Source organism: Eubalaena glacialis, chromosome 4, assembly GCF_028564815.1.
Source record: "Eubalaena glacialis isolate mEubGla1 chromosome 4, mEubGla1.1.hap2.+ XY, whole genome shotgun sequence".
Lineage (NCBI taxonomy): Eukaryota > Metazoa > Chordata > Mammalia > Artiodactyla > Balaenidae > Eubalaena > Eubalaena glacialis.
In genome coordinates this window covers 11,870,593-11,897,870 of record NC_083719.1, presented here as the reverse complement: position 1 = coordinate 11,897,870, position 27,278 = coordinate 11,870,593, and the positions used below count along the sequence as shown (strand labels likewise).

The following is a 27,278-nucleotide window of genomic DNA, read 5'->3' as shown; positions in this document are numbered from 1 at the left end:
GAGTTTTCATCTCTGTTAAAAGAATAACTCTTTTCTTGAGGGCCTGGTTTTAAATCTTCCAAGGTGATTATTGGGTGCACAATGAACTCTGACAATATGCTACTGAGAGAAACAGGATGATGACACTCCCTAGGACCAAAAAAAGTCATTTAAAATTTTCTTAGTTTCTGAAGAGTGTTTAGAGTTTGTACTGCTTAATGGTTTTTTTTCCTAGTAAGAATCTGAACAATTGTTCAAGAGCTAATCGGTAATTAGTAACCCTTATGAACAGATGCAATCTTCTCCTTCCCATGGAGATTTGGAGCTGGTCTCCCTAGAATTTATAGTCTAGTAGATTTGAACTGTTTAATACAGTAGCCAGCAGTCATATTAACTATTGAGCATTTGAAATGAGACCAGTCTGATCTGAAACCTACTGTTTGTGTAAAATACACATAAAAATTTGCGGATGTAGTATAGTTAACACAAGTTCGTGGTTCACATCTGCAAAACAACTCAGGAAATGTGCATCAGATACGGCTGCGTAGGTACTTCAGAGGGGAGCTAAAGCAGAGGATATGGGGGAAGGCCTGTCCCAGGAAGGCCCCATAGGGTCCTGCTCGGTTACAGTTGATAAAAAGAATCTAAAATATCTCACGAATAATTGTTATATTGATAACATGTTGAAATAATATTTTGGATATATAGGGTTAAATGAAACATTGCTAAAATAATTTCACCTGTTTCTTTTTACTTGTTAAAAATGTGGCTCCTAGAGTTATAAATGGACACATGTGGCAAACATATTTCTAACGGGCAGTCCTAGTCCCACTGAGAGAGGACAATTTGCAGAGATAAAATATTTATATTCTCCTTTGTAAAGTCGTTTAGGGCAAAGTTCCTGGAATCTTCACACATGCCAATGCAGCTACTGTTCTGACAGGCAGACAGCATTTAGGAAATTATCTGTGTCACCTTCAGGTTAAAACTCAAGGTTAAACATTTCCAGTGAGTTTTAGGCTGAAGAATCAGCTGTGAAGATACCTGACAAGGACACAACGAGAGGAACCAAAGTATGAGTCAAGACTGTGGGAAGATGTGCGAATTAAAGTTGAAACATTCTAAATCTCATTTTGAAAATTTTTCTCCTGAAGCTAGAAACATAAAATTCAGAAGAGACACTCCAAACAAGGGGACTTGGTTGATGCTAGCAGGAATATTCAGCTCAGAGCCAACCGAAACTGGACGGAAAGCAGCCAAGAAATGGCATCTGGGGCTCGGTAGCCGAAACCTCTGGATTTCCGCTCTCCGGGAGCCGGCGGCGAGCCCGCTGCGGCGTAAGTGCCTCTGGACCCCCCAGCCCGCGGAGGCGCTGGAGCACCAGGAGCGGGAGGAGGGAACCCGGCCCAGGCGGAGCAACGCTCGTCGCCACGGCGACCGCCTGAGCCGCAAACAGCCTGGTGAGCGGAGCGAGAAGCAGTCCGAGCGGACGCCGGGGAGCAGCGCGGGCCGGCCGGCCCCCACCCGTGGCGTGTCCCCGCGGAGCGCCGGAGGCAGCGCCATGGATAAGCTGGTACTGTGCGTGCTCGCTCCGCGCGGCCCCCACGCTCGGCCCGCCCCGCCACGGCCCACGCGCGGCCTCCCAGCTGCCGGGGGCTCGCGGCTCCACGGGGTCCGCGCACGGGCGGGGCGGGCTGTAGTTGCGGGCTTCAGCTTCAGGGCGTGGGTGCTGAAAGCGCCTTCGTGAGCCTGAGGGGCTAGAGTTGCCGGGTTCTGAGTTTGGCGTGTTTTGTTCAGGAGGCCAGGGCACTCATAAAATACAAAAGCCTAGGTTCAGGGACCACCTCTCCCCTTTATCTTCAACTTGCTGCGGGAAGGCCACTAGTGGGCTGCGTCGTGGACCCAAGCAACCCTTGACCCATAGCGAGCATCAAATAGGTCCAGGTGTGGCGGAGGCAGCTCTTGTGGGAAGTTGTTGGCTGTAACTAGCTCTCATTAGCCCTTGGGTTTGGACAAAAGCCAGTGTTTAGTTTCCTTGGAGAGAGGGAGAGGGGTGAGGGGCAGAGGAAGCCCCATTGGGCAGTTTCCTGCTGTTTTTTACTTTTGCCTGAGTGCACAGCAGGTGAGAAAGGGCCGGAAACGAACTCTGTGCATTTAAATAAGCTTTCGCTTCATTTGGCCTTGCTCGCTCTCTTAAATGAATATTGTGGAGTGGAAAAAAAAAATCCAGGTACTTGTCTTTTTTTTTTTTTTAATTTTTATTTATTTATTTATGTCTGTGTTGGGTCTTTGTTTCTGTGCGAGGGCTTTCTCTAGTTGCGTCACGTGGGGGCCACTCTTCATCGCGGTGCGCGGGCCTCTTACTCTCACGGCCTCTCTTGTTGCGGAGCACAGGCTCCAGACGCGCAGGCTCAGTAATTGTGGCTCACGGGCCCAGCTGTTCCGCGGCATGTGGTATCTTCCCAGACCAGGGCTCGAACCCGTGTCCCCTGCATTGGCAGGCAGATTCTCAACCACTGCGCCACCAGAGAAGCCCCCAGGTACTTGTTTTTGCATTTATCTCCAAAAGTGATTCCTGCTCTTTGGAATTCAGGGAAGGTCTAGGAGACTAAAGCCTTTTCTACAAACAAGAAATGGGGGACACGGAGGGTCTTTTTGTACGCAGGAGGGCCCGGCAAGGTCCTGCTCAGTTTCAATATGGATTTCTGTGGTTACATTATACATTTTAATATTTACACTATCTCTAACTATATTACTTAGGAATATATTATGCTAATCAATAAAATATGCATCCTGTCATGATTTAATAAACATAAATTGTATTACTGACTTAATTAAGAGCAATGTATATAATTTATATATATAATACTTCGACATTTTCCTCCCCTCTGTAGATATTTACCTTGTGGAAAATTACCTGTTTTATTCTTGTGAGCATCTTGCTATGGTAGACTCATATTAATATTCTTATTTTCATATAACTTATGTCATAAATACTTGGAATTTCCAGTATATCTACTTTGTGTTTCATTAAGACAAATACTCGTTAGTTCACTTTAATCTTTTTAGTGACTCTTTTACCCATTTTCTGTCCAGAAAAATAGACCCTGAAATGACAGATGGCATTGCAACTGCTAATACCTATAAACCAATGTCTTTTTTGTATTCCTTAATTGAAAATCCATATATTATATAATCTTACATAAATTTATCAAGTTTAACCTTGTAAGAATATAAAAATATGGCTATTAGCCTTATAGCATATTCTTATGTTTTATTACTTATGCTCACTTTAAGACTGAAAAAAGTAGGCCACTAAAACAATATCATTCCAATTTTATAAAAATAAAAAAGGTATGTAAATATGTATAGAAAACAGACTAAAAGGACATATACCAAAATATTGATCTCTGGCTGATGGCATTAAAGAGGATTTTAGTTTTCTTTTTTTTCCCTTTATTTAAAATTTTTTCATAATGAATATACATATGGTAAATCTATAAATATTTATATATTTAAATATAAATTATCAGTATATAGTTAAATTATATAGTTAAGTAAAATGCAAACATGTTGTTAAATATATATATATATATATATACACACACACTCCCTGATGGCTTTCAGGGGAGGGTTTTTTTTTTTTTTTTAAATCAGTCATCAATTTTATACACATCAGTGTATACATGTCAATCCCAATCGCCCAATTTAGCACACCACCATCCCCACCCCACCACGGTTTTCCCCCCTTGGTGTCCATACGTTTGTTCTCTACATCTGTGTCTCAACTTCTGCCCTGCAAACTGGTTCATCTGTACCATTTTTCTAGGTTCCACATACATGCGTTAATATACGATATTTGTTTTTCTCTTTCTGACTTACTCTGTATGACAGTCTCTAGATCCATCCACGTCTCAACAAATGACTCAATTTCGTTCCTTTTTATGGCTGAGTAATATTCCATTGTATATATGTACCACAACTTCTTTATCCATTCGTCTGTCGATGGGCATTTAGGTTGCTTCCATGACCTGGCTATTGTAAATAGTGCTGCAATGAACATTGGACATTTGAATATTTATTTTTTATTTTTATTTTATGGCTGTGTTGGGTCTTTGTTTCTGTGCGAGGGCTTTCTCTAGTTGCGTCACGTGGGGGCCACTCTTCATCGCGGTGCGCGGGCCTCTTACTATCACGGCCTCTCTTGTTGCGGAGCACAGGCTCCAGACGCGCAGGCTCAGTAGCTGTGGCTCACGGGCCTAGTTGCTCCGCGGCATGTGGGATCTTCCCAGACCAGGGCTCGAACCCGTGTCCCCTGCATTGGCAGGCAGATTCTCAACCACTGCGCCACCAGGGAAGCCCCAGGGGAGGGTTTTTAAAGGCAACGTTTGGGGTGAGGGATGCAGCTCATGGATTTCCTTCTGATTGGTTGGTGGTGAGGTAACAGGGTGATGTTTTGGGAATCTTAATCATCAGCCTTCTGGTTCCGATCAGTCTGGGATCTGCGCTTGCGCTCAGCATGTCGTCACCATCGTCCGCTTGTAGTCACCATACTCCGTCCTCCATCCTCCTCCACCTCCACCTTAGTTTCTGCAGAACAATTCAAAGATACGTGTCAGATGGTTATGAGTGTCCCTTGAGGGGGAACAGGACTCTGTTGAAGGTATCATTACTTTTCTTGCTTGACTGCTTTTCCTTTGTTTCTGCATTCCCTCACTTCCCTAATTAGTAACTGCTTGAGTCTGCTCTTTGGAACTCAGGGAAGGTCTAGGAGACTAAAGCCTTTTCTACAAACAAGAAATGGGGGACACGGAGGGCCTTTTGTACCCAGAAGGGCCCCACAAGTTCCTGCCCAGTTTCAATATGGATTTCTGTGGTTACATTATTTAGGAAAAATAAAAGCAAGTGGACACTGAGACATATACATTGTTACAGCTGATAAATGGGACGGCCTCGGAGCTTTCAATTCCCTGGGGAGGGTAGAGGACGCCATTCATCTCCCTTGTCTGAGGCTAGTATAGCATTAGAAAAAGGCTGCTATGAATAGGGCTATTTCGAGGAATTGGTTCCTGCTGCAGGAGAAATGTCAGGAGGAAGTTTACCTGTTATATTTTCTCTTTTAGTCACGCTAAGCTCTTTCCTGGCACTGAGCACCAAGGCTGTTTATTTATACCTCTCTGCTGTTTGCATTTGGCTTTACTCTTTGTAGCCTTACTTTTAACAAGCAGACAGAAAAAGGGCGGAACAACTGCTCACTCCTTACTTGGTTTATGAATAAAAATCAAGAGCTTCAGCTCAAGAGAAAACTGCCCACCAGGGATATTTTGGTTTCCCAGGCTATTGCATGACACTCCTGGGGGGAGGTCAGCATTCAAGATGATGCTTGGATCCAGGTGTCCCCTCCCCTCAGGGCCAGGCCCACCCCATCACCAGGTCCCATGGGTGGTTTGTTGGTTAGAATCTGAATGAATGCTTTCTTTCCGTATTAACTCCTCTCTAGAGAAAATGCTTGGAGAGTCAGGCTGGGGTAGGAAAGATAGAATTAGAGGATACTTGAGCAGTTTGGTTCAATTCAGAACACACTGCCTTGAGTACCTACTGTGTTTGGAGTACTGTGGAAGGGCTCTGGGGAATATGACTTTCTTTTTTGTCTCCATTTTTCCTCCCCCACCACACACCTTCTTCCTTCATCTCTTCTTGCGTCTCTCCTCCTTCCTCCCTCCCTCCTCCTCCCTCCCTTCCCCTACTTCCCCTCCTACAGTATGTATCGCATGCTTTCCTGTGGACCCTTTTCTCAAATTGCCCTTGATGATTTTGAAGTTCCCCTAACACTCACTACACAATTAATGATTATTCTCCCCTTTTCTTTGGGGACCAGATGAGGTGAACAAATTGTGACTGCTGCCTCCTGGTTTTGAGTAACTTGGGTAAGTGATTTGGGCCTGTGTTGCAGGAGGTGGATTATACATATTGAGAAAGGAGGGTGAACATGTGATGCTTGTCAGATTCCTGACAAAGTTTATGCCTGCCCAGAGGTTATGCTATTTTAATAAGGCCATTAAGAGAAAGCCTGCCATTGTTCCTACCCCAGATGGGGTGGTAGAATTATGATCGGGTTCCCATGGGCCAACATTTCTGCCCCAGGGGAGACAACATGAAGAGTCAGAATGTCTTCCTTTCTTGAAGCAGCCTCCAGGTGGGGCCAACAGGGCTTGGCTGTGGGATGTGGGTGAAGCCTCCTGCACCCATCCCCAAGGGAGTGGTCATAGACTTCCTTGGACTGCTTGGACATTGGAAAAAATAAAAAAATCTTACTCTTGGAGGGCTGAAAGCTAGGTGGGCCACTTCTGAACATTGTTTAGCTTATTTGGGTAAAGACTAAGAGTTTGTGATGCAGTGGTGTCCTGGGGTGTCCATGTTATTGCTCATAACAAAGAAGCAAAGCAAGGCCTAGCCCAGAGGGAGCAGTCATCCCCGACTCTGGCAGCCTTCCCAGAAGAGGGTCGAGCAAGTGTCAGGGGCTGTGTTGGGGACTCAGGAGACATCTTGGCAGAAAGGTGGCTGTTACCTTTCAGATAAGGACCAGCTGGGCCAGGAGGAACCTTGACTTAGATTTGACACACCTGCTTCCCAGTAAATGATGTTTAGATAGACACTAAGCAGCAATATTCGAAGCATTTCCTTTCAGATGAGAGTGGAAGCTCTGGAAAGTTGGAGGTTCTGCTGGTTATCATGCTGCACATCAGGTCACCCCCAAACTTAGTGGCTTGAAATAGCAACAATCGTATTATCTCTTCCAATTTCTGTGGGTCAGGAAGCCAGGAATGGGCTCAGCTGGGTGGCTCTGGCTTGAGGGTCCCTCCTATGGCGTTTGGAGTGCTGGTGTAGCTGGGACTGGACGGGCATCTCTCTCTCTTCCTGTGTCTTAGGTCAGACACGGCTGGTTTGAGACACGGCCCCGCCTGGTTGGTCTCTCTGAATAGGCTTCCTCACAGCAAGGCGGTCTCAGGGAAGTTGGCTGCTTTGATAGTGGCCGAGAGCATCCAAGAGGAGAATTCCAGAGACCAAGGTAGAAGCTGCCTCATCTTTATGACCTAAACACGGGAGTTACTTCTGCTGTGGTCAAAACAGTCACAACTTCCTCCCTCCTCATTTTGAGGGTGGAGACCCCACCTCTCAATGGGAAGAATGCCCACCTCTCATAAGGATACCAGTTTTATTGGACTAGGGCCCATCCCAATGACCTGGTTTTAACTTGGTACAATTTGCAAGGACCCTATATCCGAATAAGGTCATATCCTGAGGTCTTGGGGGACTTCAACATACCTTTTTTTTGGGGGGGACACAATTCAACACATAACAGTGATAAAATGCATCCATCTATTGTTAGTAATTTCCCTTTTAGTATGAATTCTTATTTTTTTCTTTAAAATATATAGTTTTAAATTTAAGAAGTAGTCAATAGTCATGGAAAATAAAGAAAAAAACCCTCAAATGACATAAACAATTTAAAGCATGTCTTTATCCCGGTCCTGTCTACTAGCTCCCTCACTGGAAGCAGTCATGGCAGTAGTGGTTTTGGATGTCCTCTGAGAAACTTCCATGCACCTCAATGTTTTCATCTATAAAATGGAAATATTACCTTCCTTGCAAGATAATGTTTAGAATGAAATGAGTTAGTAAATGTAAAATACAGTGTGAGAGAAGGCACTTAATAAGTGTTATTCATTTTCCCAGCTTAGTGAGGATAGTCTAGAAGTGGTTTACAGTGAAACTAATGAAGGTTAGGTTTCAGGCCCCCCACTTGCACGGGGAGGACCCAGGAATGTGTTCAATGGATGTACGTTTTTGTACAATTTGCAGAAGTAAGATATCTTAACTGCCATTGGTGAAGAACTGAGTAAGTCTCTTTCCATTTTAACTTCACCTTCACTCAACTTTCCCTGTTCTTGGGTGAAGTTGGAATGGCAACAGGCATTTTTAAGATGCAAGGGGAAGCTGAGTTGAGAAAACCTTTCCTGTAGTTTGGGGGGATATATCAAAGAGCTAGCACAAATATATTTTGCTATATGTCTCTGCTATGCATTCCTCCTGTGGTGTCCACTTGGCCAGATTCATGACCTAAAGGTCCAGGGCTGAGGTCCTGTTCAATGTGAAGGTGTTCTGTGGCGCCCAGCTTGGAAGGATGGGCTCCATGGAGGAGAAACCAGGTTTGAAATGGATGAGCCAGAAGCTAGTCTAGGGAAAACAATCACCAAATGTGCCCAAAGCAGAGGATTGGGTTCTCATCAATGTCTGTTCAAAAATGCAAATTCTCTTCTGTCATGACTGTTCTTGATAATGTAATAATATAATTGTAAACACAGTATACATTTTTTTTCCTTTATGATAGAAATTATGCAAAGTAGAGTTGATCAAAATTCCTGTGTTTGTAGGGTACAAACCTGTAAACTGTAAATAGCCAGTACATCTGTCTGGGAACTTGCATGTTTTGAGTACCCCATCTCTCCATAATAAAAGACAAATTTCAATCGTCCCTGCTGGAGGAAGGACTAAATTATCTTTGTATTCACTCTATAGAAGACATTGCAAAGTTGTTGTAAGAAGAGGAAATCAAAGAGTTTTCGGCCAAAACCATATCTCTATCTATCTCTATGTATATCTATTTTGACATAAAAGTCTTCCAGGAAATTAATACAAATATTCTGTTATTTATTTCCTGGCTTTTGTGTTACCAGCCTTAAAAAATGTGTAATTTGTTATATTTTATTTTTTCTTTCTAGGTAAATATTCACTTTAATGCCTAATTTTGTGTTTATAATTCTGTTTTCTCTTTCTTAATGTGGGACCCCCAATTTGAGTAAACCTCAGACCCCACTAAATCGAGATCTACCCCACACTGGCCTAAGTAAGTGCTATAATGGGTTACTTGGGAGCTCTTGGCTCTGGTGGAGGATGGGAGGGGAGAAGGAGAGAGGAGGTGGAAGGAAGGAAGGAAGGAAGGAAGGAAGGAAGGGGCTGAAGACTAATTTTGCCTTTGTCCCAGTTTTCCCTCCGGCTGGCTTTGCTGGTGGGGCATCCGGCATCATTTGTTAAATGAACCTACTGTATAGCACAGGGAACTCTGCTCAATATTATGTAACAACCTAAATGGGAAAAGAATTGGAAAAAGGATACATGTATGTGTATAACTGAATCACTTTGCTACACACCTGAAACTCACACAGCATTGTTAATCAACTAGACTCCAATATAAAGTAAAAAGTTAAAAAAAAAAGCATGTTACACGTGCTGTGCTCTACAAGGCAATGTGGCAGATGTAAAAGAAACTGAAGGTACGGGTCTTTGTTCTCAAAAAGGTTTAACCATCTCATTGGGAAGACAAGCATGCCAAACACTGCTGAAAATCCTAAACAAGTTAAAATGAAAACAGTCTCAGCAAAAAGTGCATGTGGTTACTCAAAATGCATGGAGAGCACAGGGGAATCAGTGTGGGCAAAGCCTGAAATTGGCCTCCATCAGCCACTCCAAGTCTTGTCTGAGGACGAGCGCGCGACCTGGAGGTCGTGGCATGTGGTCAGCCTACCTGCATTGATACGGGTTCGCTGCCACTCATGTGTGATGGACAGATGCTGCTGAAGACGGATTGTGACAATGAACCTGCACAGCTGTTCCAAGTGAACCTAAGGAGGGGAACAGCTAGCCACGCAGGGAGAAGAGATGTTCCAGGCAAAGTGGTAAGGGCAGCAGACAGATGGATTAGGTGAGCAACAAAGAGGCGGAGCTGGGCGAAGAGCTCTCAAATGAGGTCCTTGCTCTCCAGCTAGGTTATGACTCCTTTTCCATCGAAGTTTGTAAGTGGCGAAGACTGTCAGCCCTATGGTGGCTCCTTTTAGTAATGATGAAGAATGGTTAAGCTTATTTTCCGTGCCATAGCAGACTTTGATTATATGTAGTTGTTGTGTCTGGGGTTAGGTATCTTTTCATGTTTGTAATGCGTAATGGGTCATTTTACAACAGGATACTACTCTTCAGTCTTTCTTCATGATATGACTATTTTGTTGAAGTTTCTTATAGTCATGATTTTAAAGGTCTACCTTTCTTTAATGTATACTATTACTTCGACCGTTTCAGAATGGATGATAGTACTTTTCCAGGAAGGCCAGTATACATAATTAATTATATCAATGGCGGAATTCCTTTTGAGGGAGGAAATTGTCTTTGTTTGGGAAAAACAAACTCTTGTTAAGTCACTAGAGATAGGAGATGAGACCTGAGGGCAAAGCCAGGACAACCCAGGAGAGGAGCTTACAGCAGGCTCACCGTCTGGGTGGGTGAGGGGTGGAGGAGAGATGGAGGCTGGACGAAGGCTGGGGGATGCCTGCAGATGGGGGCTGGGTCAAGTGCAGTGGAAGAGTCATGGGAAAATCCCCCAGGCGAGGGATGAGCAGAGAGCCTGCGAGTGGGAATGCCCGGGGTTCATTGGGAAACTGTCTTCCCCCTTTTGCTCTATGGGGTCTGCTCTATTCACAAGCTACCTTGTTGTTTCCTAGAATTTGAGCAATGGGCTGCGTTGTACATCTGGACCCCTAGAGGAAGGACCTCAGGGCTGGGGTTATCTTGAGCCCTTCAGCCCCTTGGGGGTCTACTGAAGTCTTGGAAAGGGCATGGAATGGGTGCTCGGCCAGGTTCATCTAGACCTCAAGAGGCGAGGGCATCACAGCTGGCTTCTGGGTACCTTACTGCATGGGGGTGTGACTGTTAATTGGCAGAGCTGATTCCAGAACCACCCATGCAGCAAATCTCTTTTTGTAGCCATGCTCATGCTTTTCAAACTTTTTTTGAGGATGGACTATAGGATTCATTTTATTTTTGCCCTTATGCTATTAGGGGAAACACCTATGTCTGTCCGTGTCTAGCCCAATGCTGAGTATATTAGGCAATTAAAAAGGTTTATTAACTGAGTAGTCTTTTCATGAGACTAAACTTCATGTCATCTCTATTTTGTTAACCTTCACAGTTGATAATAAAGTGGGTGGAATATTTGATTTTCTTTTTGCTGAGAAAATTCATCTCAGAACCCTTGGGTATTTAGTATCCTTTTCCCAGGCTTACGGAGACCTAGAAGCTTAAAAATGAGAAACCCCTCCCAGTCCCTTCATTTACCTTGAAAATATGTTCCACCTGCTTAAAGAGAAAATTTAGAGTAGTGAAAGCACAGCATATTTAACTTCTTTAGGAACCTGTTGTAGCAACTGCATCATGGTTATATTTGTTCATTAACTTCATAATGACTTTGGGACCTAATTTTATCTTTGTTAGAATTCTAGATTCCCATTTTAAAGCTAAGCATGTGTAGACAGACACCGCTAAGGAAAAAAGTAGGCGCTCACTGGCCCTTCATTGAGGACCTTAATCATGCCCTGTGTTTGTGACTCCCCATTTCCCTGTCATTGGCTTATATACACTTTAAGGGTGTTAATGAATAACAGAAATAGATTTCCACTTCTCAGAAAAGAGCTTTGGTGTTTCTGGGATAATTAAGGCATCTGAAGAAGTAACTGGGTCATTACCTAGCGGCCTCCATAGGGATAGTTGGTTTAGGAGAGGCTGATTAAGTTTCATCCTGGGAGTTTTATTAGTTATGTTTTGGTAACTATGTAGTAATATATGCCCAGTGAGCTAATATTTTAAATTTACCATAAAGATTTAAAAATGGCTAATAATGTATTCTTCCCTTCTTGATCTCCTTTTAGTAGTGGGAAATAACATTGGATGGCAGTGGAATACCGATGACTTAGCAGTTCTTTATTAAATATGTTACATAAGTCCAGCTCCATTACAAGGGAATCCCCCCAGATGGAGGCTAGAGAGATGTATTCTTGCAGTAGAATTTCTTCAAAATAGATGTTTAAAGTCAAGTTTTAAGGCCACTGGCACCAAAGTGAAATAAAACGGGGCCTAGCACATGGTCAGTAAATGAGTATAAAGAGATTAGGTTAAATATTCATCTGTTTTGGACAAAGTCTTAAGAGCAAAGATAGGTGCAAATGATCTTTTAAAACAGTGATACAGAACTTCCCTGGTGGTGCAGTGGTTGGGAATCCGCCTGCCAATGCAGGGGACATGGGTTCGATCCCTGGTCCGGGAAGATCCCACATGCTGTGGAGCAACTAAGCCCATGCGCCGCAACTACTGAGCCTGCGCTCTAGAGCCCGCGAGCCACAACTACTGAAGCCCACATGCCTAGAGCCCGTGCTCCGCAACGAGAGAAGCCACCGCAATGAGAAGCCCGCGCACCGCAACAAAGAGTAGCCCCCGCTCACTGCAACTAGAGAAAGCCCGCGCGCAGCAACGAAGACCCAACGCAGCCAAAAATAAATAAATAAATAAATAAACAAACAAACAAACAAAACCAAAAAACCAGTGATACAGATGTTCTGAAAAGAGATATCATGGGTTTTCCTTCATTCTCACCTTTATCTCCATCCTCCTCTGGATTTCTTAAATGTGCTATGTGCAATTTTGTGGGTAATCTGGGAATTGGGTGGATTTTTTATTTTTGGTCTCGATGCACGGCTTGTGGCTTGCGGCTTGCGGAATCTTAGTTCCCCGACCAAGGACTGAACCGTTGTCCCCTGTAGTGGAAGTGCAGAGTCCTAACCACTGGACCGCCAGGGAATTCCCTGGGTGGATTTTTCTGATTGAGGTCTGATGGACATGGTGGGAGTAGTGTGTTCGTTGGGGGAGAGTGGGGGTAATCAGTCATCCTGTGCAGAACGTTGGGGTTTTGGAGAATTCCAGGCTCTTCACAGCTGCTTAGTTTAGCTCAGCAATTCCTGTTCCTGCAGCTCAAGTAGCAACCACGACCCAGCCAATCTTTTGTGGATGCAGACCAGACAAACCGTTCGTGCTGTGGAGTAGAGAGCTCCTTTGAACAATTATTTGAAAACAACTTAATCCTTGACTACTTAAAAAATACCTGTTTCCTGGAAGCTAGGTACCTGGGTGAGCTGAATGGGCAAATGAACATCTGTGGCATTCCTTGGGGGTTTGTTACGCTATCTTGCAGCTTCTGGGGCTTGGGTCTTCATCACCTAAACAGCACTTGCTTTATTTATAGTAAGATTACCCTTTGGGCTTCCCTGGTGGCGCAGTGGTTGAGAATCTGCCTGCTAATGCAGGGAACACGGGTTCGAGCCCTGGTCTGGGAAGATCCCACATGCCGCGGAGCAACTAGGCCCGTGAGCCGCAACTACTGAGCCTGCGCGTCTGGAGCCTGTGCTCCGCAACAAGAGAGGCCACGATAGTGAGAGGCCCCCGCACCGTGATGAAGAGTGGCCCCCGCTTGCCGCAATTAGAGAAAGCCCTCACACAGAAACGAAGACCCAACATAGCCAAAAATAAAAAAAAAAATAAAAAAAAAAAAGATTACTTTTTAACAAAGTCTGTTAATTCCTGCTCTGTGTACTGGAGGATATTGCAGTGAAACAAAGGATTTTGCTGAATGCTTGTTACATATAACACTCAAACTTCTTTACCAGATTTAATCCTGACTGTTTTTAGAGATAAGGACCCATTCACCACTTTTTGCAGGTGATATTTGCCTGACGTCTGCACCTAGAGACAGAGGATAAGAAGGAAATAGTTCTCTTCTTGTGTTTAGGCTTTGTGAGTTTCAGCATGTTTGTGACCCCTTCCTCGCCATGTCAACCACAGTAGTAGAAAAACGAAGAGCTCCCGCACCCTGCCCGTCTCTTTTCTGTCTTCTCTTTCCCCTCCTTTCCCTCACCCTCTTCCTCATCCCTCCAGGATTCTTCCTGCTCCCGTTTCCTCCCCTCACCTCCGCCTCCCCCCTTTTCCTTCCTCTCCTCCAAAGCCCATGAAAAGCATGCATCTAGGGGAAAGGGAACAGTTCAGGCGAGCGAGCGCTTTCCCTTCTTACACAGAGCCCAGCAGAGCAGGCTCCCCACTGGCTGGTTGGTTTTGGCGGCAAGATGTCATTGGTTCATTTTCAGCCCTTGGTCTTGAAGGAGACAAACTTAAAGAGTGTGAACTCATATTTAAGGTTTGCCATAGCTTCAGCTTGGGTATTATGCCTTTTCCCCCTGTTTTACAAGTTGGTTTTCTTTTACATGGTTCAAAAAAAAAAAAAGATGACTTTCGTGCTGGTCAGGTTGAGGCATGCTCTGGAGAGGCAGAGTCCAGACTTGTTTAGGGTAGAGAGGTAAATCCAGCCCCTGGACGCCGGTTGTGCTCTGAGAGGGGAGCTGCCAGCACGAAGTATTCAGAAAAGAAAATGAAGAGCCTCTTGTTTAAGACAGTTTACTTGCATGATTCTGAATTCCTGCAGTGAATTTATTCAGGATTAGCCACTTCAATGTTATCTGTTTTTCTCAGTTTATATTTTTCCTTTTAGATTCACTTTGTTATACAGCAGAAACTAACACAACATTGTAAAGCAATTATACTCCAATAAGGATGTTAAAAAAAAAACATTTCTTTTAAAAGTAAAATTTTAGAGGCATTAAATGGTTTAAAAAATTTTTTTTTTTATTTTTTTAAAGCAAATGTGTATTGTTCCCTTGTGGCAAACAGTTTCCTCCCTTTCTTCTTTGCTTCCTTCCTTTTTTAAAAAATCCTCTCTCTCTCTCTCTTTCTTTTTAAAATTAGTTTAACAACACAGAATCTGGAGCCAGATTTCCTGGGTCTGAATCCTAGCTCCAGCACTCATTAGCTGTGTAACCTCCAGTAGGTAACTTGACTTCCCTGTGCATCAATGTTTTAACCTGTAAAAATGGGGAAAGTAACAGTAACTACTTCATAAGTAAGTTGTGAGGATCTGGTGAGTTGATATCTATAAAGTGCTTAGAACAGGGCCAGGTAGAGAGTAATGCTAGTAATTAAAATAAAAATAAGACAGAGGTAAACCTAGGAAGTACAGAGAAGCAAAAAAAAACCCATAAAAATAATTAAGCCAACCTCTCAGTCTCAGAAATAATCACTGTCAATAGTCTCTTCCTCTGTCCCCACATACATGTATATGTAATTTATTTCTAATTAAAAAAATTTTTTTTTACAAAAATTGATTCATGCTCTTTCAGAGCCCTATTTCTTTTCATTTTATGACACATCATAAACATATCTCAATTTCATTAAAATGCCTCTTGAACGTGATTTTTCATGGCTGTGTCGAATTCCATCGTATACCTCTACAGTAAGTTATTTTATGAATCTCTTATTATGAAGCTGGGAAGATTTTTGTCGTAAACTATTTCCCACATTAATAATTAAAAAAGCATATATGCTGTTGTTATCACAATAACCCTATGCCTCTGCTCCCATCTGCAGGCTTCACGTCCTCTACCCACTGGCACCCCCCTGCTCCCAGCACTTTCTGTCTTCCCAGGCCTCCATTTTCCTTGGCTTCATTTGAGAAATGCTCTTTAGGAGATTTTTTTTGGTTATCAAAACACCTTATTTAAACAGCAAACACCTAATGGATGAAGATGTGGTATATATGTATACGATGGAATATTAGCCATAAAAAAGAATGAAATAATGCCATTTGCAGGAGCATGAATGGACCTAGAGATTATCATACTAAGGGAAGTAAGTCAGAAAGAGAAAGACAAATATATGATATCACTTATATGTGGAATCTAATAAAAAAATGCAAATGAACTTATTTACAATATAGAAGCAGGTTTATATGTATTGAAAACAAACTTATGGTTACTAAAGGGGAAATGTTAGGGGGAGGGATAAATCAGGAGCTTGGGATGAACACACACACACTACAAAATATAAGATAGATGACTAACAAGGACCTTCTGTATAGCACAGGGAACTCTACTCAATATTCTGTGATAACCTCTGTGAGAAAATAATCTAAAAAAGAGTGAATACATGTATATGTTTAACTGAATCACTTTGCTGTACAACTGAAACTAACAACATTGTAGATCAACTATACTCCAATAAAATTAAAATATTAAAAAAAAAACAAACCAGCAAACACCCATACCCCTTCAAAGTAAAGTAAAACAAAGCCAAAGCCCTCATCAAACACCATGATAATGCCTCCCTCCAAAGAGTAGGAAGCTAATGGGGCAGCTGGAACAAAATGCAGCCAATGGACAACTAAAATGTTCTCTATGCTTTATGTTTATCCTACTTTTGTATTATCTATAATAAAACAATTCTCAACTTTTTAAATTTAGACAGTTCTTACATGCTCAGGTTATTGCAAGTAGATCTTTATTTGTCAAATAGCAAAGTCTTAACAACCAGAATAAGGGCAGAGCCAAGTCTTGGAGTGTCTCTTTTAGGTAAAGAATCCAAGGGATGGTTAAGCTCTCCATCTAGTGGCTGCCCAGGAAGTGGCTTCCTTGAATTTGGCCTTTTTCAGTTCTGGTTTCTGTGTAACAGGCTTATCATGGTGTGTTCATTTTTCTCCAGGCAAAGTAGTTATTATTTGATAAGTCCCATTGAAGCATCTCATTAAGTTCGCTCATATTTGGTATATAACGAGGCACTAAACTTAGTTCATTTGCTAATAGGATCTTTCCCTTCATTCTGTTGTGTGGGAAATCGGTTGCTGATCTGTTACTACAGCAACGCTCAGTGTAACCCACTTACAGGGGGATGAATTGCTTCATGTCTCGTGTCCAGTTACTGTAGTGTCCTATTGCATTTTCAGTTACTGAAAAGAAAACTAGCCAGGAATTTTTCGTCTCTACCATGTTCAGCTTCTAACTTGACCATAGACCTCATTTAAATCAAGAACATCTTGGAATGAGTTCCCTAAAAAAGCAGAGCCGGGGCATGGATTTGTGTTACCAGTTTGTTAGGAGTGCAACCCCAGGAAAGCAAGCGTTGAGGGGAAAGAGGAGTGAGGTAGGGAAGGAGGGAAAACCAATAGGAAGGTGTGTTATTTAGCTAGATGCTTCCAGGTAGCAGTCTGGTGGGACTGTTTGCCACGAGGCCGCTGGGAGCTTGAGGCTGGCCATGCAGCAGGAGGGGGAAGGGAGAACTTGCCTCGTGCTGCACTTTCCCACTGGTGAACGTTTGCTTCATTGACATTAATTAATTCCCTTTTTCTTCTGGTTGTGCGTCATGGGTGACAAGCAGATTCCAGGTGTCTTGTGGCAACAGGGAAACCCTGGGCAGGAGGTGAGAGGCATACAGTCTGGAAATGAAGCAAGAACTGTTGTGGGCCGTGTGTATGCAAAGGTGGTCAGCGCCCACCCAGAGTTGGATACAAAGCCACAGCTGGCCCAGAACAGGTGGTCCAGGGCCTCAGAGACAGGTGAGGCTGAACAGATGAGAGGTGGTGCTTGAAAGTGTGGGACTCAGTGACCTTGCTTAGCGTGCTTAGCCCAGATTCTGCTCACGGGAGCCCATCAAGGAACTAAATAAATATTGGTTATGGATTTTAATATATTTTCTAGTAAATGCTTCCTGCAAGATTCCTTCTAATGGTGATATCGTGCATAGATTAGGATCCTTTTGGTTGCAGAAACCTAAACCAACGAAAGCAGAGAAGGGTTAAAGCCCGAGTGGCCAGGGTTGCCCTGGGGAATCACAGTGTGGGCAGCAAGGAGGCTGGATCTGAGAAAAGGGCAAGAGTCAGGACTGTCAGGTACCCTGGACTCTCACCTCTGCACACGTGGGGTGTCTGCTTCACTCTTGTCCCTCTCTTTCTCAAGACCGGCTTTGTTTGCGTCCATAGGCTGCGTGAAGGCATGGCATTTTGTTCGGAGGGGATCAGGGAATGAGGAGGTGCAGATCACTGGGAACAGAGATGGAAGAGTGCCCTTCACACTGGCTTTCCTAGTGAAGTCGAGAACTGGGGGGCTGTAGAATGCAAGCCTGGACTTGAAGACCATTGCATGAACAAGCAGAGGCTGAGAAGTTACATGTCCTCAGTGGTGCTAGAAATCCTTATCCTTCACCTTAATTAATGATTCCTAGAGTTGCAGTTAATGAGCCATCCTATCAAGACAGCTAACGTGAGTGACACTTTATAATCAACCATTTTCAAGATGCCACACTGCTTAGCAACAGAATTGCTTGGAGAGTAGCCCCATCTTGTGGAGAAGCCTAAAAATATTTCAGTGACTTACTGCTCAAGGTGAAGGAATTGAAGCAAAGTGCATTTGAATTTAATATTATTACCGTTTTGGGAAAATACCATGAAATTTTATGTAACCAGACCAGTACCTTTTGTGTGAAACTTATAGATGTTATTTTTCATAGGTGATGAAGTCACTTCAGCAAGTGATACTGACTTTAATTGCACTCATATCTTAAAAAAAGTCTAGATGGCTTACCTTTAATTTCCTGCACAAAGCATCATTGTCATGATTCTACTCCATTCACTTATGTGAATTTTAAGCAAATCAAGGATGATTATGATTAGCTTGGACATGAATAAAGATTCCTATAAACTCGAGGAGGCTGGGTAAACCATCTAAGGACAGAGCAATGAAACAGAGCTGGATGGATGAAAAGGTTTTGTGTTATGTAGTTGAAACTTCCTCTGTTTTTCTAGAAGTTTAACAATGTCATGAAATGCAGCAGATGGCTAGATTTTCTTTCTCTAGGTATGGTTAATATTAAGGAAAGGGCTGAGGTAGGATGCAGAATCACTTCTTACTAGAGAATCTTAGACCAACTCTTTACCTTCGAATGTGCAAGAAGACCATAAACAAGGAGCCCTGAGCTCTCGTCCTGGCCAGCGACCACCTGCCTCCCTCATTTGGGGGAAGTGACTGAACTTCTCCAGGGACCAGTTTCCTAATCTGTCCCGTGAGGAAACTGATCTTGTAAGATTCCACCTTTCAGGTTTAAGAGTAGGAGCAAACCAGAAGCTTGCACGATGCTGAGGAGGAGACGCAAAAGTGACCTCTGCTTCCCAAGAGGCCCCACGTGTGGGTTGTGAGAGAGGAGGTGGTGCCTAGGTGCCCAGGTGTAGCTGCCCCGGGAACGTGAGCTCCCTGCTCACGGAACTTACCTGTGCCTTCCGGATCTGGTGGACAGTCATTGCAAAAGCCCACATTTATGACCTGAAGGATCAGAAAACACTGGGTTTATGAGGGGAATTTCAGGTACCATGGCACCTGGAGTTTCTACTGGCCCCAGTAGCAAGCTAGGAGCTGTTTCAGGAAGAGAAGAGTTATTTCCAAAGCGGGCAGGGGGCCTCTGCTATGATTTTCTTCCCAGGCCTCTATGCAGCACTCCATCTTCCCCAGGAGCTTCAAGCTGGGTCAAAGGGTCAGAGGGGCTTGCACCAGATGGAGCCGTGTCTTGCTTTGTGCTCCCCGCGCCCCGACTCAGAGCTGGAAGCGTTATACATTACTATGTCCATGGCAGGAGCAGTGCCCCCCAATATGGGATATATTGCTTCCAGAAGCCAAAGAGGCTCAACAAAACTTGTGCTTTTTTCTAGTTCAAGAAATCATATTTGGAAACAGCAGCTGTAATTAGAGTCAATCTCTGATTAAGCTTATTTCATGTCGTTCAGAGCTTCTCACCCAAGAGCAATTTTGTCCCGTAGTGGGTATTTGGTAATGTCTGGAGACAACATCACAACTGGAGAGGGTGTGCTACTGGCACCTAGTGGCTAGAAGCCAGGGATGCTGCTGACCGTCCCACAGTGCAAGATTTATCCACCTCAGATATCAGGAGTGCCAAGATTGAGGAGCCCTGCTCCAAAGTCATTTGCCTTGAGAGAGGTACTGGTAGCAGAGGAGAATTAAAAGGATTTGTGGTAGGGATTGCCACCTGCATCTGTCATATCTTCGATGGTGGCACTGCTTTCTGTTTTTAGTGGGAGAGGTTGTTTCAGGAGAATCTATACCTGAAAAAATGGCGGATTCTGCCATTTGCCGAGGATGTCTGTTCTGATTATACACTTAGGCATTGTGGAAGCAACCACTGGATGAGTTCAGTTGTCCACTGGGTCACAGGATGAGTCTATGTATCCACTGGGTCCACTGGAGAGAGACTTAGAGTCAAACACCATTTATCACTAACCCCAGACTCCCCTGCTTTGACTGGTGGCCCACAATGGCATGCTTTGCCAGCTCAGAGCAGGATTCACTAATTTCCAAGGGTCTGGGAATCTGCTTTCCCCGGTGCAGTTACCTTGCTCAGTGACTGCCACCCTACAGCGCTGTATTCTTTACGTTCCCCGTAATTGTTAATTGCAGGAGACCTTGGGGTTTCTAAGGCCATGGCCTTCAATGTCACTTCATTCCGGACCACCACAAGTGACTATCTAAGTAACTGCTTTGCCACTGTGTGCTGTGACTGTTAGTGTCCCAGTGTCTGAAAGCATCTGGATACAGGTAGCCAAGCTCAGATTCCACATTCCTGTGGGGAGCTGTTTCCTGAATTTCATTTCTGGTACCATTTGCTTGGTCATTGTTCTCAGTTATAGATATCAGCATCCACTTTCCTGTTTAAAGTGCAAAGGACTTTATCAAGGGGTACAGCTGTCACACTGAATCGAGTGTGAAGTTTTGAACAAAATAAGCAGTATGAAATATAAAAATAAGCAGCTGAGCTTCCAAAGCCACACCACAGAGCTGGGCCACTAAAGGAAACGTGGCCTCTACTTGATCAGTGAACTGCCAGCCTGGTTCTGGTCCCATGGCCACATCACCTCTGCCGTAATTTGCACTAGCAAAGTGGATGTCTCACACCCTGCCTCCCATCAGAGCTTGGTCTGATTCAAAATCTCATGCAAGTTCACCTGATGGGAAGAACCTAAATGACATATGGATCCCTAGCTGCAAGGGAGCTGCAAAGGGGTCTGGGAAATGTAGTTTTTAGCTGTCAAGTTACTACAGTACAAAAAACAAATACTAGAAATGGATTAGCATGGATGTTGAATGAGTGAATCTTCGATACCCACTGCAGAATACAAGATGGAATTTTAAACAAGGCTGAAATTCAGCAGATACATACTGGTACAGCCATACTAATTGTTGAAATGTTGGGTACCTCCGTTCCATATGGTAAGTAAGCCCTTGCTTCTGAACTCTCAAGGGCCCCGTTGTTGCCCTGGGTACTCTCTGTCCGCTCACTGGGAGTCCATGATTCTTCTCCATTATCCAGCAATTTAAAGACTTCTGCCTGGACAGAGCTGTGGATTGGCATCTCTTCTTTTAGTTGGTGCCCAAGTCCATCAGTGCCCCTAAAGTTCTGCCTCTTGGATGCCTGCTATTTGCCCCCTCCCCATGTGGACTCCAGAGGGTCAGTCTCTGCTCCATCAATACTCGCCACCTCCTGGGAAGTCCCAAGGCAGCATGCCATTCAGCCATCCAGCCTCCTAACCACCTAGACACGCTTTCCATGGTTTCTGGGTCATCCACATGCCTCTCCCAGTGGGCTCAGAGGTGGTGGGGAAACAGTGAATAGTGGTGGTAGCATTGGTACCCCAATGGGCAAACACCTGGTGCCCATCTGGCCCACGAAGCTGTGGCTGTGCACTCTTGTGGAAACTGGTCTCCTTAGGACTTTGGCTGTAAGAAAGCCAGGGAAAGAGTGTGAGTAGCAATGGGGGCCACCCAGGCACTGATTTGGAGTGTCAGTCTCCCTGGACATCATGGGTACTCCTGAGGCTGGAGGGAGACCCTAGAGGATGCATGGGACTTGTGGGGGTGGTATGGGGCCAGGGAAGTTGCTTTTCAACATCCCTGGAAAAGTCATGAAAACCCCTCAATGCCAATGCCAACCTATCATAGGCATTAACGAATATATATATATATATCTCACTGCTCTGTGCCAAACATATTTTAAAAGAAAATTAATTTGGGTACTATAATTAGCATCCTCTTCCCCCCACCATTTTATGAAGGAGAAAACTGAAGCATAGAGAAGATACTTTACACCAAAGTTCTACAGGAGGCAACCCAGCCTAGAGCCATCCCTCTTACCCACACCACTGCACCATCTCTCACAGAACCTGAATGGTTGGGTTCGACCTTAAATGCGACATGCCAGCAAACACCCTGAAGACTTAGTTGTTTATTAGTTTCCTATTGCTGCTGTAACAAATGACCACTAACTTGGTGACTTAACCCACATTTCTTCTCATACAGTTTTGGAGGTCAGAAGTCTAAAGTCCATTTCACTGGGTAAAATCAAGGTGTTGGCAGGCATTCCTTCCGGATTCTGGGGTGAATCCATTTCCTTTCCTTCTGTGGTTTCTCAAGGTCACTTGCATTGCTTGGCTCATGGCCCCCTCCTGGCATTGTTCCAACACCCCGTCCTTTATCACATCAACTTCTCTCTTGAGTCTGACCCTTCTGTTTCCTGCTTAGACCCTTGTGATGACAGTGAGCCCACCTGGATAATCCAGGATATCCTCTCCCTTCCCCAGATCCTTAGTTTATTCGCCTTTGCGAAGTCACTTTTTTCATGTATGGGAATTCATATGTTTACGGGTCAGGACATGGGCGTTTTTGGGGGCTGAATAATGATATTCAGCCTACCACTGTGGTTAGTGGAGACTTTGAATACGTAAGAATCTCAGTATTAGGAGGGCTAGGAAAATTTTGAATATATTTGCCATTAATTCAGTAGAAACTGGGTGAATATCCAGCCCCATGAATAATAGAGCTGATATTAAAAATTCTCCAAGACTATGCCACTTAATGACTGTCAAATCAATGGGGGAGATTTGTTGGAAGATTATTGATTATATCAAATAATGCCTTAGACCAGATATGTATTTTAAGCTGATGTGCTATAAGACCTTGTTGTTTTATAATATATATAATTTATTTTCTCTAGAGATAAAAGGGAAAGTATTAAAACATCCAATTTATATGTTGGTTTATATATTGATTTTTTTTCGTGTATAGGTTGTTAAATATTATTAATATACCCCCAACAATAAATGCTTGAAGGGCTCAGTCTAGTAGAGGGGAGAGAATTATCTGAACACACGATTACATTACATTGTGCTGTGTGCAAGCATGGAAGGGTGTAAGGATGGAGAGCAGCGGGTGACGTTGGGGAGATCTTTCCTAAGGTGAGTCCTAAGCAAGTTGGAAGCAAAGAATAGGAACTTAGCAAATGGACAAGACACAGGGCATTTTTCCCAACATAGGAAGACTGGGACCAGACAGGTGTTTTGGACATTGTGGTGTAACTAGAGCGATGGTATAAAGGGGTGTAGAGAGAGGGGGTTTGGGGTGAGGAAGAAGCCTGGAACCCCAAAGCAACAAGACAGTGTGATTTCTGTTCACTTCACAATGTTCACATTATTCTCTCACATCAGATGGGTACTTCTCAATCCTTCTCCTGCTTGGACTCCATGTCAGTTTAAACACTGTAAACCATTAAAAAAAAATTTTTTTATAGCTTTTTATTATGGAAAATTTAAAGAATACACAAAAGTAGACAAAAAAGTCGAATGAAACCTCCATGATACTCATCACCCACCTCAACAATTAACCACATTATCTGACAGTTTTGGAGAATTGTTTTATTTATTCTTCTCCTTTGTTGTTGCCGGGGGATTTTAAAGCAAATCCCAAACATCACATCATTTCACCTATAAATACATGAGTATGTATCTTTAACAAGTAAAGACCAAAAAATCACAGTATCATTTATCACACCCACCTATTCTCAGTATCTTTAGTACTCATTCCATGTCCTTTTATTTAAACAATTTGGAAACTGTTGGTTTATTAGAAGGTTAGTATACTGCCCTTGGTTGGTGTGTCTTGTAAATCTCTTTCACTCTATAGCAGCGCCTCCTCCCCCCCTCTCCTTTTAAGTGTCACTTCTTGCTGGTTGAAGAAACAGTGCCATTTATACTGTTAGAGTTTTCCCTGTTGTGAGTTTGGCTGACCTCATCATCATGGTCTCATTTAACAATTTCCTCTGTCCCCACCTTTCCCTTAACTGGTAGTTTGATATAGAAGCTTGATTAGAATCACTTTTCTTTTTTTTTGTTTTGACAAGAATATTTCATAGGCAGTGCTGTATAGCTCCTATTACATCGCATTAAGGGGCATAATGTCTTGTAATCTCACTTTTAGTGATGTTAAGATTGATCAATGAATTTGCCCTCATTTTTCTACTGTAAAATTCTCCATCAATCTTCCACCCAATGGTTTTAACATCTATTTTTCTAAAAAATTAATTTATTTTTGGCTGTGTTGGGTCTTTGTTGCTGTGCACAGGCTTTCTCTCGTCGTGGCGAGTGGGGGCTACTCTTCGTTGCGGTGAGCGGGCTTCTCATTGCGGTGGCTTCTCTTGTTGCGGAACACTGGCTCTAGGCGCGCGGGCTTCAGTAGTTGTGATACACAGGCTCAGTAGTTGTGGCACACGGGCTTAGTTGCTCTGTGGCATATGGGATCTTCCCGGACCAGCACTCAAACCCGTGTCCCCTGCATTGGCAGGTGGATTCTTAACCACTGTGCCACCAGGGAAGTCCCAGTTTTAGCATCTACTGATACTTGCTGCCTAGATTCACTGTTTCATTAAGGGTTCAAATGGTGACTTGCTCTCATTTATTCTGCATTTTAAAGCTAGAGTTTTTCTTTAAATTCGACCATCTCATAAGCTGTTTGCTGCGAAATACAGTTTGTTCTGGAAAAGCGGGAACAATGATTGATCCTTTCCCTTTATCAGTTTTCAGAGTAAGTTGGTGCCATAGCAACTTCCTGAAATGACCAAAGTGTTTTTGGTTTTTGCTTTTTAAATATCACCATGAAATCATGGATCTTGTATATTTTCTGTTTCAATCCATTGCAGTCATTATTGTTTTTATTGTTTGCGTTTCTTCTTTGGTCCATGGGAGATGCTGCAAGTTGGCTCCTGTGTCCTTTGACATGACTTCAGTTGTCTTTGACAGCTTCCGTGCTTTCTGGTATGAAGATGCTCCAGGCTCACCTTGTCTATTTGCTGCCCCACTCTAGGAGTCCAAGGAACTCTGGTTCCATTTCACAGGGGTTGTATTTAGAGACTCTAGTCTGGGTCCTAGGGGTGTTCATTGCTGCTGAGTTGATCGTAGTTTATCACTATTTCAGTGGATAGAGCAAGGAAATACATTGTTTTCAAAAGGAGAAACATACATCTGAGTTCATAAAGATATTTCCAATCAAAATTAAGATTAACCAGCTTTGGGACTTCCCTGGTGGCACAGTGGTTAAGAATCCTCCTGCCAATGCAGGGGCCACAGGTTTGAGCCCTGGTCTGGGAAGATCCCACATGCCACAGAGCAGCTAAGCCCATGTGCCACAACTACTGAGCCTGCGCTCTAGAGCCTGTGAGCCACAACTACTGAGCCTGCGTGCCACAGCTACTTGAAGCCCACGCACCTAGACCCCAGGCTCCGCAACAAAGAGAAGCCACTGCAGTGAGAAGCCCGCACACTGCAACAAGGAGTAGCCCCCGCTCACTGCAACTAGAGAAAGCCTGCGCACAGCAACAAAGACCCAAAGCAGCCAAAAAAAAAAGATTAACCACCTTTTACTTATTTGATTTTTATGTTTGTGTTTCTTTTCTTTTCCACTGAAAATCCTAGTTCCTAATGACATTACCCTAGTTGCTTATTTGCTTTATCCTACTATATGGTAGGATATAGACTATCCATTATATATTCCCAATAACAATCATATTATTATTACCAACAATATGATTACTGAAAACAATTTAATACTTCTTTGAGGTTCTTTCAATCTTCAGTATATATCATAGATATACACAAAAAATTACTTCATTTTAAAGTCGCTTAAAATAGTTCTTCTGTTTGTGGTTAAGCCACCAACTTGAGACATAATTAGGGCCATTTCTCTTTTTTCTTTTTTCTTTTTTTTTGGCCATGCCACGTGGCTTGTGGGATCTTAGTTCCTTGACCAGGGATTGAACCTGGGCCCCTGCAGTGAAAGCGCCAACTTCTAACCACTGGCCCTCCAGGGAATTCCCAGAGCCATTTCTTTTTCAATTTACTTTCCATTTTTAGAGATTGTTTTTTAAAAGAATTTGATACACTGTGTTTTATGATTATGTGTTGGACCGTGATAAGTCAAAACTATAAAATATGGTGCATTTAGGGAGTTCCAGTTTTCATCATTGTCTTCTCCCCTTATAGGTAACTTTTTGATTTTAGGTTTTTGGCTTATTCTTCCATCGTTTGATTTTAAAAATATAAGCAAATACGTGTGCACGCATGCATTTGTGTGTTCCGCCTTTTTGCACCAAAAGTGGCGTACAACACACTGCTCTGCACCGTGCTTTTTTTCACCTGTGTCTGAGGGATCACACGTAGCAGGATATAGAGGTCTCCCCGTGCCTCTCTACTCCACTGTGTGGCTGTATCATGGTTTACTCAAACAGTCCCTTCTTGAGGGACATTTGGATTGAGCTTTAACACTCTTGGCTCCTTTTTTTCTTTCTTTGAAACATTTTTCTTTTTTGCCTTGAGTTCCAATACATTCCTCTTTCTGGGCTCTCCTGCTGCCTCTCTGACTGTTCTCAGTTTCTATAATTCGTTCCTTTTTCTCAACTCACACTGAATCTCACTGATCCCTGATGCCCCACGTTCACCTCTCTTCTCAGTTTTTACCTTCTTCTTGGGGTGATTACATGAGTATCCCTTTTATGCTGATGATTCTTAGATGCATATCGTTAAGCCCCCATTTCTTTCCTGAAATACAGATTTTCATTTTCAGCTTTTCATTGGAACACTTAGAGACCTCGAATTCAACATGCCCCAAGTGAAACTCATCAATTTTGCCTCCAAACGGCTCATCTTCACTGAATTCTTATCTCAGATAATAGCTTGACCACTTACCTTGTTGTTCAAATGAGAAATCTTGGCATCTCCTTCAGATCTTCTTATCCCCAACTGCTACTCAGCCAGCAGTTTCTCCAGTTCTGTGTCATCTCCATTCCCGTGGCTGCTGCCTTGGTTCAGGGCCTTCAGTCAGGTGCCCTAGTTTGGGACTTGAAATCTAGGGGGAGTGAAACAAGGTCAAGCGTGTTTACAGCCTATTTGTGGTGGTAGCTGAGGCAGCATTGAGAGTCAGGGGGCATCTGGAGACTACGTCACGTAGTGTTACCTTGGCTGATATTTGACCTCCAGCATCTCTTGGTTCAAATCAATTACTTGATTTTCTAATATTCCATTTACACACAAGAATTCAGGTGCTTATCTGTTATAGAAAAGAATCTATACACATTGCCACATGCTTTGTATTCAAAGTAAAACATATGACAGATACAAATAGTAAAGGCTTTAAGGATCAATTTCTCTGTAGAGGAGTACT

The 27,278-nt window shown here is 43.3% G+C and overlaps 1 protein-coding gene across 1 annotated transcript in view; it reads left to right on the top strand.

Moving 5' to 3' along the window:
- Positions 1–2,102: 2,102 nt before the first annotated feature.
- DNAH5 (dynein axonemal heavy chain 5) overlaps positions 2,103–27,278 on the top strand; it is a 259,490-nt gene continuing 234,314 nt past the window's right edge. The window contains exon 1 of the mRNA XM_061189135.1: positions 2,103–2,209. Coding sequence (XP_061045118.1) covers positions 2,177–2,209 — 33 coding nt within the window. The 5' untranslated portion in view covers positions 2,103–2,176. The remainder of the gene's footprint in view (positions 2,210–27,278) is intronic.